At 40.7% G+C, this 14,800-nt stretch overlaps 1 protein-coding gene across 1 annotated transcript in view; it reads right to left on the bottom strand.

Moving 5' to 3' along the window:
- PCDH15 (protocadherin related 15) overlaps positions 1–14,800 on the bottom strand; it is a 695,579-nt gene that overhangs the window by 503,668 nt on the left and 177,111 nt on the right. The window contains exon 5 of the mRNA XM_074999591.1: positions 1,658–1,777. Within this exon, the coding sequence (XP_074855692.1) occupies positions 1,658–1,777 (120 nt within the window). The remainder of the gene's footprint in view (positions 1–1,657; positions 1,778–14,800) is intronic.

Below are 14,800 nucleotides of genomic sequence, written 5' to 3'. Positions count from 1 at the left end.
AAGCAGCAGGCAGCATTATCTCCTGTTTCTCTTAGCAATTGTCTGAACAAGAATCACAAGTGAGTGGACTATTATAAGGTAAATTGAGAATTTCTAGTCATCTTTTTGACGGTACAAATATTTGAAAAAATAACACTATGAACTGAGCATTGTGTACTTTGTATTCTGCACTTTAATTTAAATCAATCTATTTAAAATGTAGAAAACATCCAAGATATTTAAAATAAACTTAAACGCATATTCTATTAATAATAGTTTAAAACCATGATTAAGCATAACTGTAATTTTAAATCTTATTGCTTTTTGTGGTAACCACTTGCATTAATTGTAATTGTGAGCCCAGATCTCAACAACATGAGGATGTTAATGAAAGGGATTTGCAAATATCAGAATATGCCAGATTATATTTTACTGAAAGAAAAGGACTAGAATTTGGTTCCAAATATGGCCCCTTTCAATGGCTTCAATAGATACAAAGAGGTCAGGATTGGTCTAAATTAGAGCTGTGATGTAACATTACCTATAAATAGTATTATGTCAATTGGAAATTGGAGTGCAGTGAAGCAATGACTCTTCTGCTCTCAATGGCCTCTTTATGACAAGGGGCCAGAAGGAGGTGGCACACAGTGGTCCATGTCATTTTGCCACCCAGGGGGCAAAATGGTTTGTGCTGCATCCAATCTCAGCAATAAATAAATACTGGAACAGTAATTTGTCAGTCTCTGAAAGACAATTAATGGACAATATCCTGCCCATCCTCCCCTAGAACTGGACATGCTTAGAGCTGTCCAGGGTGCCTCTGTGTCTGCTGGAGACTTTCTCAGATTTGATTAACGCTCATATATCTGTTTCCTGCAAAGAAAACCCTTTTGAAAGGAAGAACAAGACACATAAGCATAAGAATCAGGGAGCTTCATTCTAATTTGATATATGGAAGAGTTAATATGCTTTAAGTAAATGAGGAAAAGGAATCACCAGAACACTTTCTGAAATCTTCAGCCTTAAAAATGTCATGCCCATTTTCATAATTTTATGGTTCCTGATTACAGTAAAGTTTAAGGTCCAATTTGCTGTGAATCAATGAATTTACTATAGCTTTAGCAGTAAAATGCAATCAAATTGCCTCCAGGTTTTAAAATGAATTTGCAAAGAGGAAAAATAATAATTATTTTCTTCTGAGAATCTGAAATACCAGAGTACAGCAAGCTTTCAGATGAACTTCATGTTGTATTCATTGAGATAATCTGCCATTAACTCACAGTATGGTGTAGAGAACTAAAATTGGATTATCAGGACTAATATTTTGATTTATAACTAACAGTTTTAAATGTTCATATTCTATTCCCGCACCAGAATGAATTAATTCTTGGGATGCTTCGTTATGGAGATTTAACAAATTTCCTTTCAAAATATAATCTAATATTTCTTCTATCAACATAATTGTATTTACGTTTAAAATGACCAAAATATAAATTAAATTATTCACTGTGAAATCAAAATGTGTGAAAATAAGAGTGATGATTGTGAATAAAGCAACTGCTGAGAATGATTAAATAAATGACCCAAAATAAGAGGAGAAAACTAAGTCAGTTTTATAAAAAGAATATACATGCTGGTTTTGTAGAAGGGCGCATGTGCTGAAAAGAACTTCTCTTACCGGGTCATTAGGATTGTACCGAATGACATATTCTATCTGGCCATTGGGACCATCATCTATGTCTGTGGCACCATTGTTCCCAGAGAATCCTGTAAAGATGGTTGTTCCAACCGGTGTTAACTACAACAACAACAACAACAAAAAAGAGAACACACATACTTCAGAAACACTTGGAAAGTATAGAAAAATGCAAAAGACAAGACTGTCATTCCCTTTTCCAATCTTATTGTGCCTAAATGTTCAACTAAAGTTATGTTATAAATTAAAGATTCAATACATTTAGTATTTGGTTTATATTATGGAATTTTCTCAAGGAAGGATTAAAAACACACATGGAGTTGACACATATAAATTTCCTTGTATAAACGACAGTAACCTCTTTGTTGTTATACTTTTGACTTAAGGATCAACCTTGGAAATGCAGATTAAAAAAAAAGGTAAGGAAGGACAAAAGAAAAGAATTACTCCCTCTTTAGACTGGAAAGTATAAATAACGATCTATACTCAAAAAGCAATCATGCATTTATGGTATAAGGCACTTCATAAAAATGTTGTAAGTGTAATTTAGGAAAAAATTATTTATATCTATATAAAACAGAATATTTATATCTTTATTAGCCTAAATACTGAACATACAAAATTATTTTAACACACATTCTAAATGGATATTCTGAATTCCAACAGCATGCTTGGTACTGTACAGAAGTAATGGCAATGTTTTCACTCCATTTTGGTGGGGACAGTTTCACACCCCATAAATTTTGTTTTGAAAATGCTATTTTTCAAACTTTCCTAAGTGGAATTCCTGGCCACTGTTGAAGTTAATGGCAGAATGTCTTCCTTAATGTTCAGAGACAGTCATACTGGAATAAAAAATAAACAAACTAAACCCACAACTGGACTGTAAGTTTAAAATGAAAAGTATTTCAGTTGGGAAATTAAACACCATGAAGTGCATTTTTGGACCAGTTTCTTCTTTCTTACAAAGCTGAAGAAAAATTATAGGTACGGAGGATACAACATGGAGGTTATGTCTACACTAGCCCCAGAACTTCGAAAGGGGCATAATAATGAACCTAATTGGAAGATGCTAATGAGGCACTGCCATGAATATGCAGCGCTCCATTAGCATAATGGCAGCTACAGCACTTCACAAGTGCCACTTTTAATCGTGTATGGCTCGTCTACTACGGATCCCTTTCGAAAGAAACCCGCACACTTTGAAATTCCCTTATTCCTATAACCAGAAAGGAACAAGGGGATTTCAAAGTGCGTGGGGTCCTTTCAAAAGGGACCCCGTGCAGAAGAGCTGTGCGCGATCAAAAGCGGCACTTTTGAAGTGCTGTGGCCACCATTATGCTAATGAGGTGCTGCATATACATGACAATGCCTCATTAGAAGATTTCAGTTAGGTTCATTATCATGACCCTTTTGACGTTCTGGGGCTAGTGTAGACATAGCCAGTCAGGGAAACAGAATGCCCATTCATGAAAGAGAGAATCAGAATGGACTCTCTTCATCACTATTAGCTGCAGTAATAGCTACTGTCCCCACACACTCCTTACACAGTGGGTTTTAGTCACTGGGTATTCACAGTCATGGATCCATTGACCATACCCCCATCTTTTCCTCAAATTCCTAATGCTGCTATAAAAACAAAGCTGAGGTGCCACCAAATAATCTTGCTTGGACAGTAGGATCCAACAATATACCACTTTAATTGCTTTTGAGACTGTGTGTGCAAGCTGCAAGAGGAAAGAATTTGTCCCATGAGCTTAATGACAACACATTTGTATAATAAATGCAGAATATAATTGCCCTGCATTGCCATGCCGCATAGTTAACAACACGCAACAAATAAAAAGAACTGCCAACTTGCAATGTTTTTTCCTGTATACTTGGTTCAGATTTTATGTGGGCCCAGTCTGATTTTTAAAACTTGTTGTTTAGGGAGTTTAGATTTCTCTAATCAATATTTTCAGAGGTAGCAATAATGAAACTCTGGAACAAAGCCCATTTCCTTGCAGAGTTTATTTATTTATTTATAAATAAAATAACAGTGTGTACTGTACTAGGCTGTAAAACTGTTATCTGTATTATACAAAGGTGTGAATAAGAAAGTTGATCCTCTTTCAGTTTCCATTAATTGTCTTCTTAAGTCAGTCTCCAGAGTTCATTGCCTTATGATCTGTGGCCAAGGCTCGTTGCCTAAAATCTCTGTTGCAACAGCAAACTTAAAAAAACAGGAAAACAAATATCTCAAAGTTGGCTGAAGCTGTATAACATCAGAACTAAATGGCATAATTGCTGTTGACTATATAATGGTTTAAATGTTAAGAACACAATTTCAATTTTTGTTTTCCTTTTTAAAAACACGTTATGAGCTACTAAATTAAAATAATTGCTTTTGAATATTTTATGACGTGTCAAGTTTTTTCTTAAAATGAAACATCTATTAACCTGCCTCTGCACTAGAGGGTTTTGTCAACAAAATGTGTAGGGCATCTACACACAAAAATGTGTTTTGTCAACAGTCTTAAGACAAATCTCAGTACTTTCCCCAACAGCATTATCGCTCTTCACGGTGAGGAATAACAGTTCTCTCAACAGATTACTGTCAACAAAAGTGCAGTGTAGATGCTCTGGGAGGACTTTTGTTGAGAGAGAAGTCCTCCATGGTGGTGGCCAGCTCTGCATCACAATCAGAGCTGTGCCTCTAGCAGCCCTTAAAGGCACAAAGAGCCCAGGAAGCCCTGTAGCAGCTAGAATGCAGGCACCACAGGCTGCACACTGTCAGTGGGAATGCCTTGCCATCTCATAGCATGTGTGGTGGCATGGCACAGGTGGGCACAGACCCCCCTGGATCCGCAAGGGAGTCTCTGGCATGGTCACAGAACCCACCCTGGGGCTGGAAAAAGGGGGCTCCCTCACGGTCCAGCTCTGAAATAAAAGACCTGCTGGCCTCTGCTGCTCAAAGTGCTGCAATTCACTGGGGTATGCACACATTGCCACAGCCCTGGTGGACCACGGCCACCCCACCCACACCCTCCAGCAGGTGCAGGCTAAGATGAAGGAGCTCCACCAGGGCTATGTGCAGGCCCAGGATACACAGTGGAGGTCAGGGACAGGGATGGCTACTTGTCCTCACTGTGAGAAGCTACACTATCTACCGGGGAGCAAAGACGGCATGCCCACAAGTGTGGCCCTCGACACTGGGGAAGAGGTCCCATCCACCACAGTGGGGGCAGGAGCCAGAGCAGGTGGGTACTGCCCTAGAGCCTCACCAGGATGAGCCAGAGTCAGACCCAGAGTCAAACCAGGAGACCTTGGTCATCACCCTGGACTCCAGCCCCTTGAACAGTACAATGTCCCGGGCATCTTCAGACTTGTTCAGGGACTTGTCTGGTGAGTACCCCACAAGCACACAACCCATGATGGGGGGCGGAGGGGCCATGCTGCAAGCCCCAAAATGCTGGCTGAGGCAGGACCACGTGCTGCGGGACCAGCACATGCAACCACGTGCATGGCCAACTGCCCCACCTGCAGATGGCAGGCCTCTGCCAGCCCGCCACCAGCCCTACATGGGGGGGGGGCTGCACCAGTCCCAGAGCCCTATGGGGTGGGTGGTCCTGCCATGGCTGGGTGGGGGCCAGCCACAGGGGTGACAGCCTGACCCCAGACACCATACCAAGGGGTTTGCCCCTAGGATGCAGGGCACACCTGTTGGTGACAGATAGCACCTTCACCAGTGGAAAGCCCTGAGAGCCATACATGTGGGGGTGGGGCAGGGGATTGGCAGGGCTGGTCTGCACCTAGCTCACTCACAACCCATGTGGGGACTCCTCAGGAGCCAGATAACGGTGGACCAACAGATTATCGGGGAGAATAGGGGACAGAGCAGTTGGCCTAGTCCCATGCAGCAAGGCCCACCAGGAAGGGCACACATGCCTGTGCTTTTGGGACATCCCCATTCCACAACTCAGGGGTGGGTACTGCTGCTTGCAGCAGGTGAGGTTTGAGACCTTGGGAGCTCTGGTGCAGAAGGGACTGGCCATCTCCCCCTTCTTCCTGAGAACTGCCTCATGGGAGGGCTGGACCAGCCCCCCTCCCCCAACCCCTCAGGACTGGTGCCAGGCATCCCCAGAGCACTACCCGAGAGGCCACCAACAACACTGGCACAGGGCCAGCCCTGCATCTGCAGGACCCTCCACAGATTGGACAATGATGCTGTAGTGTAGACAGACTAAGAGATTAGTTGTTGAAAAGATATTAGATTTTCACAAGAAGTTGGATATACTGTTTCAATGGAATGTTCAATGTGGTGGTTGGTCTGATGGTCTGTATATAATGCAGAATGTTGTCTTATCTACATGCAGTCAGCTAAGAGACTGCAGAGCTCCCTGGAAAATAGGAAATGACTGAGCAGATGGAACGTATACACCTGTAAAGGACTAGCAAGGAGAGGGTTGTGCATGTGGTAAAATGCAGGATTTGTCCGTATAGTAATGAACTGCAGCAGCAATGATGAGGCCAACATGGCCCTCTAAGAGAACATCTATTTCAGACTTGGACTTGAGTCCAAGGACCAGACCCTCATAGCAGAGGGGAAAATTACTAGCTAGAAAATAAATTATATCTGTCAAAAACCATTCTCTTCAAGTGCATTAGAATAATATAATATTGGAAAGAAAAGAGTCAGCCAGCAGAGATAACCAAGGCAGAAACTTATAAATAGGCAAAGTCTACATTATAAAAGTATGGTGAGATTCAGGTTCTGATCAACAGAGAAGCTAGGATTTCAGCTTCTGGAGTCAAGAGTTTACACTAGTATCTCTGCTCCTTTTTATCTTTTTTTTTTTGAAGTTTCTAGTATTAATGTTTGAAATTAAAAAAGATGATTGAAGGCTAGATTTTTAAAGGTATGGAGGTGTTTAAGATAGGCAGCCAGCTGGATTTTCAAAAGTGCTACATTCATACAATGAAAACTGTACAGGTAGCAGGCTATCTGTATTTTTTTTTTAAAGCAGCCCTTAGTGAAGAATATCTGGCTCATTTAACTACTCTGAATACAAGGGAGATTAGGGTAGTCCTCTAGATGAGGAAAGGAACCTGATGAGTTAAGTCTTAGAAGAAGGGCAGTTCATACAGTATTATTTTGGAATCAATATGCTATTTAAAAAATGAGGTGTCAAAGGGTGATTTTATACTTCAGAATTATAGATTTAATTGGCAGTAGGGTGGAACCTCTATTCACTTTAGAAAAATATAGTGGGTCAGAGGTTATACTGGGTCGAACTGAACATCTAGCCCAGTATCTACTAAAAATGATTTGTCCCAGGCGTTTCATCAGGCATGAACAGAACAAGGCAATTATCGAGTGAACCATTACATCATCCAACACCAGCTTCTGACAACCTAAACTCCTGCTGCAAGCAATGTAGCTCTGATTGCTCTAGGATGTGGACTTCCCTCCCCAAGTGATGCAATTTACTTTGATTTAAATACCATCTACACTTGTGAGGGAGACACTCTCCCACTAGCTTCTTCCTCGTATGGAGGTAAATTATGATGACTTGACAATGTTCTCCATCTGCATAGTGAGTCATCAACAGACACATGGCAACTGTGTAAATGTAGCACTCTAATGGAGGTTTGCCCAAAAGTTTAGGACAGGGGTCTTCAACTGAAATAGTGAGAAAAGCCATTTTTACCACCTTGGTTAAAAATTCAGTAATTCCAGAGCCGCAATGCACGTGAATATGAGATGGTCTTTAATAAACAACATCAAACCGTACTTTTTGTAACTCCTATTTTAAGAACAGTGCACACACAATGATTTGTACCAGTTAGAAAGTTAAGCTACTCCCATCCCCAAACACCCCCATCTCCAGGTTTAACTCCTTCAGCCCCAATCCCCCTCCCATCTCCAGGTTTAACCCCTATCAGCCCCAAACACACCCCACCATCCCTGGGCCTAACCCCCTATTGGTCCGAAAACTGCCCCCCATCTCCAGATTTAACCTGCTTCAGAGCACGAGCGTAACTCATCTTCGTGGTCACCACCTCCCCCATGCTCCTTCCCCTGCCTCCTCCTTCTCTGCATGGCTCTGGCAGGCTCAGCCACCCCTCCCTCCAGCTCTCCTGCAGACATCTCAACCACAGTTCAGTTTTTCAAGTGTGTTTTGTGGGCTGATCAAATCCCCTTTGGCAATAAAATAGTAGCTGAACATGAATGATACCCCATTCAAGGGACATCATGTAGAATGAGTACAAATATTAAGGTATTCCCATGTACTCAATAGATCTCACTTTTCATCTAGTAACAACAGGCAAAATAATATATGTATGATGAGGAAAATCTTGGACATATCAATAGTTCGTTGTACTTATAATTAAATGAGAAGATACATAGAGTACATGGTTCCTAATTAGACAATTCTATCTTCAAGATAAATATTTTTAGATTAAGTTTTCTGGTGTCCATAGGTCACAAAGTAATGCCCAAACCAGGAGTCAGATATCTTATTAAGAAGATAGGCCACATCAAACCATCACACCATGGAATACAGAAACAATTCCAGATATCAACTTTCCTGTAAAGAGCAACAAAATAGCAATTGGATGTAACAGTAGGTGCGTATGTGGAAGTATATTCTATTCTAAATGTACTGCAGAAATGAGGGAGAAAAAATAGTGCTTACTGTTTAACAAACAGTAATGGAGTCTGTATAGCAAATGGCAAGGCTCTATCATGATAATAAGAAACCAATATGTTTTGGTAATCAGTCCAGAGATGATAAAACTGGCATAGTGCTACAGATATATGGAATGTTCTTACAACTTCTTTTGTTATACAAAATTGCTTTCATACCAATTTCCTTCTGACAGTACACTGTAAAATAGCTTGTGAACTACTGGCCTTTCCCTAGGGTAGAGAATATTAGGGGAAGCTGGTTCTAAAAACTACCAACTCCTTCCACTTATTACTTTGATGGAAAAACAGAAAGCTCAGTGTAGCATATGAAATGCAACTTTATATGCTAATTTTTTCAGATTGACAGCCAAATTAATGTGTTGGAAGATGGATGCTCAGCATTCCTAAAGACTAAAATGGGGTCTCTTATTTTGAGCACAAAATCAACCACACCATTTTCTTGTAAACCACTGTGTATTCAAGTTTGCCCCAAAGATATTTGATTTAGGCTTCTATATAACCAATCTGCTCAAGTGTCTGCTCTCAGTTCCTCCTCCTTGTCTCATTCACAATTTATTTCAAACTTTCCTTGCTCCTGCTTGTATTTTGTATCCTTTTCTCAGAATTATTTGAATGCCTTCTTCACTTTGACCCCACCTGTCTGCAGTCTCTCCATTTCTGGTGGGCAAGCCTCTCTCTCTCGCCAAAGATTTCTTCCATGAAGCCTTTCTAAAATTGACCATATAAAATGATGGCATCACCTCAGTCATGCTAACACCAGAGAGAGGGAGCCTCCCCCCAGCCCGCACAGCCCAGCATAGCCAACAGCCCAGTAGTTAGGGAACTCACCTGATTCAGACCTGGATACTGAGCCTGGGTTTCCCATATCTCAGGTGAATGCTCTGACTTTTTGTAGAAATGGGTAAGTTCTATGAAGTTACTATCATAAGAAAGCTGCATTTTCTGACAACAACCACCAGTTCTCTAAATATTTCCAACCAGCTCTAGATGACTGACATGAGCGGATTTAATGAAACAGGATGCAACCTGAACTTTATTGTCAATTTCCTGCAAAATGCCAACTATTATTTAGTCAATTTCATTCCAAAATTCAAAATACCACCATAGAAAAAGGGATGGCATTTGAATCCCTCCTGGATGCTAACCCAAGTGCAAAGCTGCCAGTGAATATTGACCAGGAAATATCTGCACAAGTGTCTTCTAGCCACCAAGCTCTCACCTGGTCTGAGAACTATAAAAATGAGGGACAATAGCATCTTGCCTACCCTTTCTCCTCCCCCACCTATGCTGGAAGCAACACAAATGCCAAGACAACAACTTCCCCTGAGGAGACTTATCCAGTTTTCTAAAGGAACATCCAGTGGAGTGAGAGAATCGCTGAGCTGAATACTGACTATTATGATAAGGTTAAGATTTGGAGAGTGTGTTTGTCTTTTGTTTTCTTTGCTAACTGTCTCAGACCTTCTTATGCCTAACACTTACAAACTCTCTTTCCTTTGTTAGCAGATCTGTTTTCATTTTACCTAAACAGTGTATTTTACTTGAAGGGCCTAGGAAATCTCCACTCCATTTACAAGGCTTGTGTTTGCCTGCTACATAGTGAGAGAAGAAGAGAGTACTTACACTGCTCAGGCTTCCAACCAAGGCAAGACAATACAGCTCTGGGATTTAAGGATGGGGAGGAACTGTCTGATGCCTTCTGCTGTGTGACTCATGAGAGGCTTTGTTGTGTGCCTTTATGCAACATAGCAGTGCGTGGGGCTCCCAAGTGCTGAGGGATTTTACAAAAAACAAATAAATAAAAAAACCTTTCAGGGATGGATCTTGGCCCTGCAAAGAGGGCAGGGGACTGGACTCAATGACTTCTTGAGGTCCCTTCCAGTTCCATGACATATGTACATGTCCATATATATGCTTTGCTGTTTGTCACTAGAAAAGAATTGTGAGAAACAGGCCAGGGAGGAGAGTGAACAGTGGACAGCAGTACCCCATTTCCAGGATGCAGCTGAGGATCCTGTTACACTTTTGTACACTTAAAGCTCTTAAAAATGTTAGTTAAAACCAGGGCTTTTTTTTTGGCAGTATGTGTCCGTATGGCACACTGGCACCTCCTCACCAGGGTTCCCAAGGTTGGAACTGCCAGCAGGCCTCAGCATCCCAGCCAGGTCCCAGCTGTGGGGCTGTCAGAGCCCTTGCCACCCCCCACACAATGCAAAGCCAAGAGCCAGAGCCCACTCTGAAGTGCAGGGCTGGGAGTAAAGAACCTCCACACCCCTGCTGCAATGTTAGTCCAGGAGCCGGAGCCCCTGCCAGCACCACAGCAGCAGGGATTGGGAGCTGGAGCCCCTGCTGCCCCTCTGGCAGCCCTAGCTATAGGAACCTGGTGAGGGGCATGAGAGGCCAGGAGCCATACCAGCTCCTTTTTTTTTTTTCTCTTCTAAATGAAAAAAGCACTCGCTAAAACTCACAGCAGCTCTGCCCGGAAAAGGAAAGTGGGGAACAGAAAAAAGTTAAATGACTTCCCTATGATGGAAGTAGAATCCATTGGGCCTGACTCTCAGACCTCCTCTCTAGCCATCAGTCAGGTTTTTTTTTTAATGTACCTGTAATATCTTGCAGGATTTTCTTTTTTAAATAAAGGCCTCTCTCTCAGTAGTTCATCTGCTGCACAGGTGTTAATGTCTTCCAAAAAGTCAGATATTAAAACAGCATTCCTAACTGAGTACTGATGGCCATGGTGAGTTCCAGATGCTACATTGGGTAAACTACAAACATTTGAAAAAGCAGCTTATTATTGCCACTAGGAACAAGAGTGCCTTCTCCACAAGGATGACTCAGCTAGATGTATTGTAAACAATAACAATGATAGGAAAGAAACCATTTAAGAAATGTAAAGAAAAGAAATATCTTGAATTTAAGAATGTGAGGAAATATTTACAGAAAACCTTGTATTTCCTAAGGTAAAAGTTACACAGGAAATGTTACAGTTAAAGTTGCTGAAATTATGTGAATTAGGAAGATACATTCTGATGGATAGATTCATCAATTTCAGGACCCATGCTGAGAATACATTCTTTTGTTATTACTTATAAACAAAGTTAGAAAAAGACAAGAATTTGGCACAGTGAGCCACATAGCAGAGCAAAATAAGATTTACAAGTAAACATTATGAGCTAATGCACTTTTGATGATATATACCAACAGAGATTAGTTACTTCAGTATCATAAGGAAAAAAGACCTGAGTAATTACACTGACAGTAAAGAAAATTCACCTTAAATTGTAATTAACAGCAGCATCAGTGCCAATATTTTATTCAATAAGAGTTGAAGAAACAGTAGTGTGTAAACAGCTTCCTCTGCAAGTGAAGAATTCAAACATACATAGTCTTGAATATGTGCCACAATCTTTTAGTTCCCAAGAAGAGAAAAAAAATCCTTAATTACAAAACCCTAACCCTATCCTTATTATGAAGCTTGTAACTGTGTATTTAAATTGTATTAGCCGACAGTTAATTTATTCCTTCCATATTCTAAAACAAAACTATACTACAATGGAGTTAAGATTTAGAATTTGTAACTGCAAAGTAAGGATGAAGCACATTACAGGGATGCTGGGATTCTCTCAAAACAAGGCAATATAGGTATAGATAGAGCTAAGGTTAAAAGGCTGGGAGAGGACACTGTGGTATGGGCAATGCTAAGAGCTCACTGTCCCTTCTGCCTGAGGCCCCATCCCATTCAGGGGCACAAAGCTGCCCACCCCACCTCCACACACACCTTGCCCCATCACCTGCAAAGGCTATCAGCCCAATTGTTTAGGGTGTTCTTGCATTCCTTGCTGTTATTAAGTTTTAACATAGCCATTTCCATAAGTAGCGCTTTACAATATTTGACTATGCAAATTCTTATCTCTTTCTTTATGCTTACATTTGTGAATGAAAATGAAACCTTATGTTCAACAGTTCAAAACAATAGAAGACTTGCAAACCTGTTAGGCCCAGTTCCTCCAGGACTTTCTGCTTAAGTATGGAATTAATTTCAAACTGTATAATTTTCACTTGAAAAAGAGCAGATTAGCAATATTGGGAATTATATTAAAATAGAGCTCCATTCATTAAAATTAATTCCACCCTGACAATGTCCAATAAATTAAACTTTGACCACAAATAGTTTTCTTTTAATTATATTGCCTATAATTGTAAAATGCATGTTTGAATTTCTAGACTAATCTCCATTATAAATGGATTCGGTCTGCCAAAGTTTAGGGGTCACACACACATCCTCTGTTTTGGGATTTTTTTTTTTTTTTTAAGAGATTGATATTAATTATACAGTACACACACACACATAGATAAATCAGGAAAGCTATGGTTACACTAACATGTTTTACCAGCAAAACCCCAGTTTTGTCAACAAAACTTGTGGAGTGTACATACACAAAATGAATTTTAACAGAGAGGGAGCTGTGCTAGCCTATATACTATCAAAACAAAAAAGCAGTCAAGTAGCACTTTAAAGACTAACAATAAATAAATTATTCTGTTAGTCTTTAAAGTGCTACTTGGCTGATTTTTTGTTTTGAAAATGAATTTTGTCAACCGTATCTGCACAAAACAGAGCCCTTTTGCCGGCAGTGCTCTGCCTCGATGCTTTGAGGCATAACTCTGTTGAATGTCAACAAAAAAGCTGTGTGGTCACTTTCTCTAAGCAGACAGGGCATCCACAACAATGGGCAGCCCTGTCTGCTGTGCTTCCTTCTGGGTGCCTGTTTTGTCGAGAGAGCAGCCAGGAAGTCCAGCTGCTTTGTTGACAGAGTGAAGCACTCTCCCAAATGGCTTTTGTGTGTGGCCACACTTTGTAAACAGGAGCTTTGTTGGGAAAACCCTCCAGACAGTGACTTCTCTTGACAGAGCACTGTAGTGTAACCATGGCCTAACATAGTAGTATACTCTGGTAGTTCAAACAAGAGAAGTGTTGTGTGTCTGCTGGTAACTGATACTGTTGTAACACCAACAGACCCAGCTTGCCAGCACCAGGGACTGAACCTGTGATCATTAGTGCTAAAGTCCTGGACTCTACCACATGAATTAAAGGCCAGCTGGCTCTCACCCAAGGCTGTAGAGCAGAGACTTCACTCACCCTAGTATGAGGTCTCAGTGCCTCTGGGTACTACACTATCATTTTTTTAAAAAAAATTACTCTTTAAATCCTTCAGGAACATACTTTTGTAATTAACAAGACCATTAACCCAGAGGGTATAGTCAAAAGGCATTGGGATGCCAGGTTAGAAGATATAAGCATTACAATGATAAAGAAAAATAAAGTATCTTATTAAACCAGCACCAAGAACATTGCCCGTGTCTACACTAGCCAAAAACTTCAAAATGGCCATGCAAATGGCCATTTCGAAGTTTACTAATGAAGCGCTGAAATACATATTCAGCGCCTCATTAGCATGCGGGCAGCCGGGGCACTTCGAAATTGACGCGGCTCGCTGCCACGCAGCTCGTCCAGACGGGGCTCCTTTTCGAAAGGACCCTGGCAACTTCAAAGTCCCCTTATTCCTGTGAGCAGATAGGAATTTGCATGGCCATTTCGAAGTTTTTGGCTAGTGTAGACGTAGCCATTATATCTCTTCCTAGAGGTGGTACAAATGAGTGACCATAAAATAATCTGCACCTATATAATTATTTAAATTAAGTTTTTAACAGTACATTTTTTCCATCTAGCTTCTATTTCAGCTGAAAAGAAGAAACTGTTGCTGCTGCACATATGTTTATGGTATTACAGTACAAAAACCATCACCTGCCACTTGTTTATCTGTTAAAATAATGTTAGAAGCTCTTTGGTGGCTCACATCATAGCATAGTACATATGACCACTTGAGTTTTTTGTGTTTATTTACTTTGATGTGGGGGCAAAAAATGCTTTTAGAAGAGACTTTCTTGTCAACCAACCCTGTAAAGGTAGAATCCATAAACACCGTATAATGATAGATTTAAAAACAATGTTTCATCCTAAAAAGGACCTTATTAGTCTCATACAGACAGAGTTTTATGACCTTGAAATGCATTCACAAAAAGGAAAAGCTATTTGGTATGTGTTGACAGATAGTACTAGTCAATCTTTTCACTTTTCTACAAATTTTTAAAATAATATATTGTGCAGAGGGAACACACTGGTCCTCAAAGGTTTCTAGCACACTTTTTAGGGCTTGAGAATCTGTCTCAGTTAAGAAAGCTGCTCCATGCATCTAAAAAGCCCCATATTAGCCAGTTGAAATGCAGAGGTGAATAGCCCATGTAAAATTTTGATTCCTAGGAGTACAGCACTTAAGTGTAGAGTCTGGTCCTTATTGGCCCAAGCTAACAATGTTAAGTTTGTTGACCCCACTGGTAGCAGACTAACATCTTCTATAGGGAGGCAC

The sequence above is a fragment of the Carettochelys insculpta genome, chromosome 7 (genome assembly GCF_033958435.1).
Source record: "Carettochelys insculpta isolate YL-2023 chromosome 7, ASM3395843v1, whole genome shotgun sequence".
Classification (NCBI taxonomy): Eukaryota; Metazoa; Chordata; order Testudines; family Carettochelyidae; genus Carettochelys; species Carettochelys insculpta.
The sequence above is the reverse complement of the archived record's forward strand: the minus strand, read 5'-3'. Positions and strand labels throughout refer to the sequence as shown.